The 3583-nt window shown below is 59.7% G+C and overlaps 1 protein-coding gene across 1 annotated transcript in view; it reads right to left on the reverse strand.

The window, feature by feature from the left end:
• Positions 1-2098: 2098 nt before the first annotated feature.
• ABCB9 (ATP-binding cassette, sub-family B (MDR/TAP), member 9) overlaps positions 2099-3583 on the reverse strand; it is a 30764-nt gene continuing 29279 nt past the window's right edge. Inside the window, exons 13-15 of the mRNA XM_014547021.1 lie at positions 2708-2759; positions 2556-2615; positions 2099-2137 (exon numbers count right to left, since the gene is read on the reverse strand). Of these exons, the coding sequence (XP_014402507.1) occupies positions 2099-2137; positions 2556-2615; positions 2708-2759 (151 nt within the window). The remainder of the gene's footprint in view (positions 2138-2555; positions 2616-2707; positions 2760-3583) is intronic.

Here is a 3583-nt window from a genome sequence, read left to right on the forward strand (position 1 = left end):
CTCTGCAGCTGGGGAGCCGCACTCAAGGCCCTGGGTTTCTGTCCCTGGGGCTGTCAGCTCTGACTGTGACCCCAAATCAGATGGACAGCCTCCTCCCAACACACACGCTCTGGGTCAGAGTCTGCCTCGACCAACTGACCAACCACCGTTTGTGAAAACCCACCTGCTGCCGTCTAAGGCACTAATTCAGCTTCAGGGACCGGCTGGGAAGAGGGAGGGGGAGGGGAAGGGGAGGGCCCACGCTCTGGAGAGTCTGCCTCGACCAACTGACCAACCACCGTTTGTGAAAACCCACCTGCTGCCGTCTAAGGCACTAATTCAGCTTCAGCAGGCGGCTGGGAAGAGGGAGGGGGAGGGGAAGGGGAGGGCATGGCCTGACCCTGCCCCCAGCTGAGACCACTACCCAGGACCGGCTACACCATCTGCAGGGCCCGGTGCAAAATGAAAGCGCAGGCCTCGCGCAAACATTCGGAAGAACTTGAAGGCGGCAGCTGCACGGCATTTAGCAAAGCGTGGGGCCCTTCTGAGCGTGGGGCCCTGCACCCCATGAAGCTGGTTCTGTTCCTCCCTGCCCCTGGGTCCTCACGCCAGGGCTCGGGGTCCCCACAGCCTCCCCATCCCCCCGCCCTGTGCTCCCACTACAGTGACTGCCTGGCATGGTGCCTAGGACTAAGGAAGACAGCTATATCGGCTACATTAATCCTAACAGAGAAAGTCAAGCCCAGCCAGTGTGGCTCAATGGTTAAGCATCGACCTATGAACCAGGAGGTCATGGTTTGATTCCCAGTCAGGGCACATGCCCGGTGGCAGGCTCGATCCCCAGTGTGGGGCAGCTGATCAATGATTCTCATCATTGATGTTTCTATCTCTCTCCCTCTCCCTTCCTCTCTGAAGTCAATAAAAGTATTTTTTTTTTAATTAACAAAAAAAGGAAGAAAGGCTGGAGAAATACAACAGGAGCTTGGGGTTTCGTTGCCAGTGGCTGTGACGAATGTACCTGGGCCACGTGAGACGCTAACGTCAGGGGCGACTGGGGGAAGGCACAGGGCAGGAAGCCGCTGGCATTAGCTGGGCCTGTCCCGTGAATCTGGAATTACTCCAGAATAACGAATGTGCGGGGTGGGGGGAGCCTGGAAAAGTTGTTCCTTATGGAAAAACACGCAGGTTACAGTGAGACAGTAGCTTTGTTCTTTCAAAAGAATGCCACACCCAACTGTGAGCCGGCTTGGCCACCCCAGTATGAAAAAGCCCTATCTGCCTTCTACTGGGGGAGGGGCTGGCGTGGTCTCTGGAACCCCTCGGGGTTTGGGCTTGCACATTGGGGGCCTGGAGCTGACGCTGGCATGGGACAGGGAGGAGAACCTGGAATTCCCAGCCTGGGCGGGGGCGGGCGGGGCGACGGCAGGACCGGACCAACGTGCGGGCTGCAGCTGGTGACGCGGCTGCACGTGGTTTATCGACCCCTGGTTTTGTAAAAATAACTTGAGCCCATCTATAAAAAGCAGTTGATCTCATATTGAAATGGAAACTTCCGACTTCTCTGGAAACAGCTTGAGATCTGCCAACCGGCCTTCCTGCGAGGCCGGAGGCTGGAGCCCGGGCCCAGCCGTACCCTTGGACCAGAGCTCCCTTAGCCACAGTCCCCACCTCCCCCTCTCCTCACCCATCACTGACGCGGAGCTCTGGTTGCCATTTAGCTTCAAGCTTGCGCCAGATTCTGTTTTTAGTGGAGCAGGGAGCTCTCTCGGTAACCACGGCAGACACTGAAAAGCAAGGCCACCCGAAGGCGGTCCGCGGCTCCACACAGCCGGCTGGCGGCCCTCGGGGCAGCTGCGGGCTTCCTGGGGACGTGTGTTGAGAACTCGGGTCTAGTATTTGATGCTTGGCCTTGGCTGCAATGCCGACACGCCCTCTCCAGCTTCCCGCTCACAGGGGTCCTGTGGTTGGGGTCACACACACACACACACTCGCTTCTTGGGTGTGAGGCCTGGTTTCAGCCCTTGCCAGCTGGGAGGTCCTGAAACCTCTCTGTGCCTCAGTTTCCTCCTTTGTAAAGAGGGCGTGATATTGTATGTACCTTGTAGGGGTTTTGTGAGGATTACGTGATAGAGTTCATGCAAACCGTGTAGACCTGTGCCTGGAACAGAGCAAACAAGACCGAGAAAATGTCAGGGGGTGACAGGGGCTGTGACGACGACAGACCAGGGTGACAGGAAACTCCACCTTCAGGACTTGTTGGGGGGGACGGTGAACACATGTGAGCTGAGAGAGGAGTGAGAAGGAACCCACTGGGAACCGAGTGGAAGGAACAGTGTGTTGGGCAGAAGGAACAGCCAGTGTGGAGGCTCAGAGGCGAGAACGAGTTACGCTTTCTCAAGGACCAGAAGGGAGAAGGCCAGTGTGGCTGGGGCAGAGCAACGAGGACCAACGCTGAGGCCGAGAGGTAGCCGGGGCCCCGGGGCCACCGGAAGGTGTTTGCATTGGATGGGCTGAGAGGCTGTGGGAGGGTTTTCAGCCAGAGGAAGACTGATGGACAAGGGAGCAAAGGAACTGACCGCTGTCCTGCGCGGGACCGTCCCGCAGCTCCGGGGGCTGGCGAGGGTGGGGGCCTGGTCCTGACGGAAAAGAGCAGGCGGTATCGGCTGGGTCTCGGCTTCCCTGGGAGGCTCGGGAGCCTCGGGACTCAGAGGGGACAGGTCTCTATTACCCGGCACAGCCCCGTGGAGACAGACAGGACGTGAATGTCAGCACTGGAGGTCCTGGGGGCACCCAGACACGGGGGGGAGGTCTGAGACCCCCAAAGTCTCTCCACAACTACCCCAGGCAGGGCCCGGAGGAGAGCTGGGTCCGGTGGACAGACCGAACCAGGTCATGGGGCAGATGCCCCAGGAAGAGGTCAGAGGTCAGGGGTCAGAGGTAGTACACTTTATTGACTGGGTTCTCCCAACATCTTGCAACCTCCCTGCAAAGCCAGACCCTGGACTTTGCCGCCGTCCCCTCCACTGGTCAGGGGAGAGAACGGGCGTCCCAAACATCAAAGGCCTGGGAGCAGCAGAGTGGCAGGTGGGGGCAGGTGGGGGCGGCCAGCGGTGGGGAGCAGGGGAGGGGCTAAAGCTGGGTGCTGGGCTGGGGTCACCCCGAGGCTCTGCCAGGCCTGGCCAGCCCCTCACTCCCCCAGTTAAGGTTCGTAGTGGTTCACAGTGAGACTGGCTCGGGTTGGGCAGGCGGCGGGGGCGGCGGACACCCTCCCACCCGCCCTGGGCCTGACTCACGAAGCTGGGAAGAGGGAGAGAGGGGCAGAGGGTAGAGGCCTAGTTCCCCCCTGACCTCCCCCAGGCTGTTGGGAAAGGTCATTCATTCCTGGCTCAGAAGTTTCTAGAACGTCTCAGTGACCTTGCCCGCCATTACTCCCAATGAGAAAGTATTTTTGAAATCTGGGAGTTGGCCAGGGCCCATCCAACCAAACAGTAAAAATCCCCGGTGAGATCCTGGTGTGAAAAGGTGACGCTGCCTTCGCCTCGGAGATCAGGTGGGGAGACCGCGGCGCCCCCACTGCCCAGACGGGAGGGAGTGGCTCGCGGCC

Source organism: Myotis brandtii, unplaced genomic scaffold (assembly GCF_000412655.1).
Source record: "Myotis brandtii unplaced genomic scaffold, ASM41265v1 scaffold463, whole genome shotgun sequence".
Taxonomy (NCBI): Eukaryota; Metazoa; Chordata; class Mammalia; order Chiroptera; family Vespertilionidae; genus Myotis; species Myotis brandtii.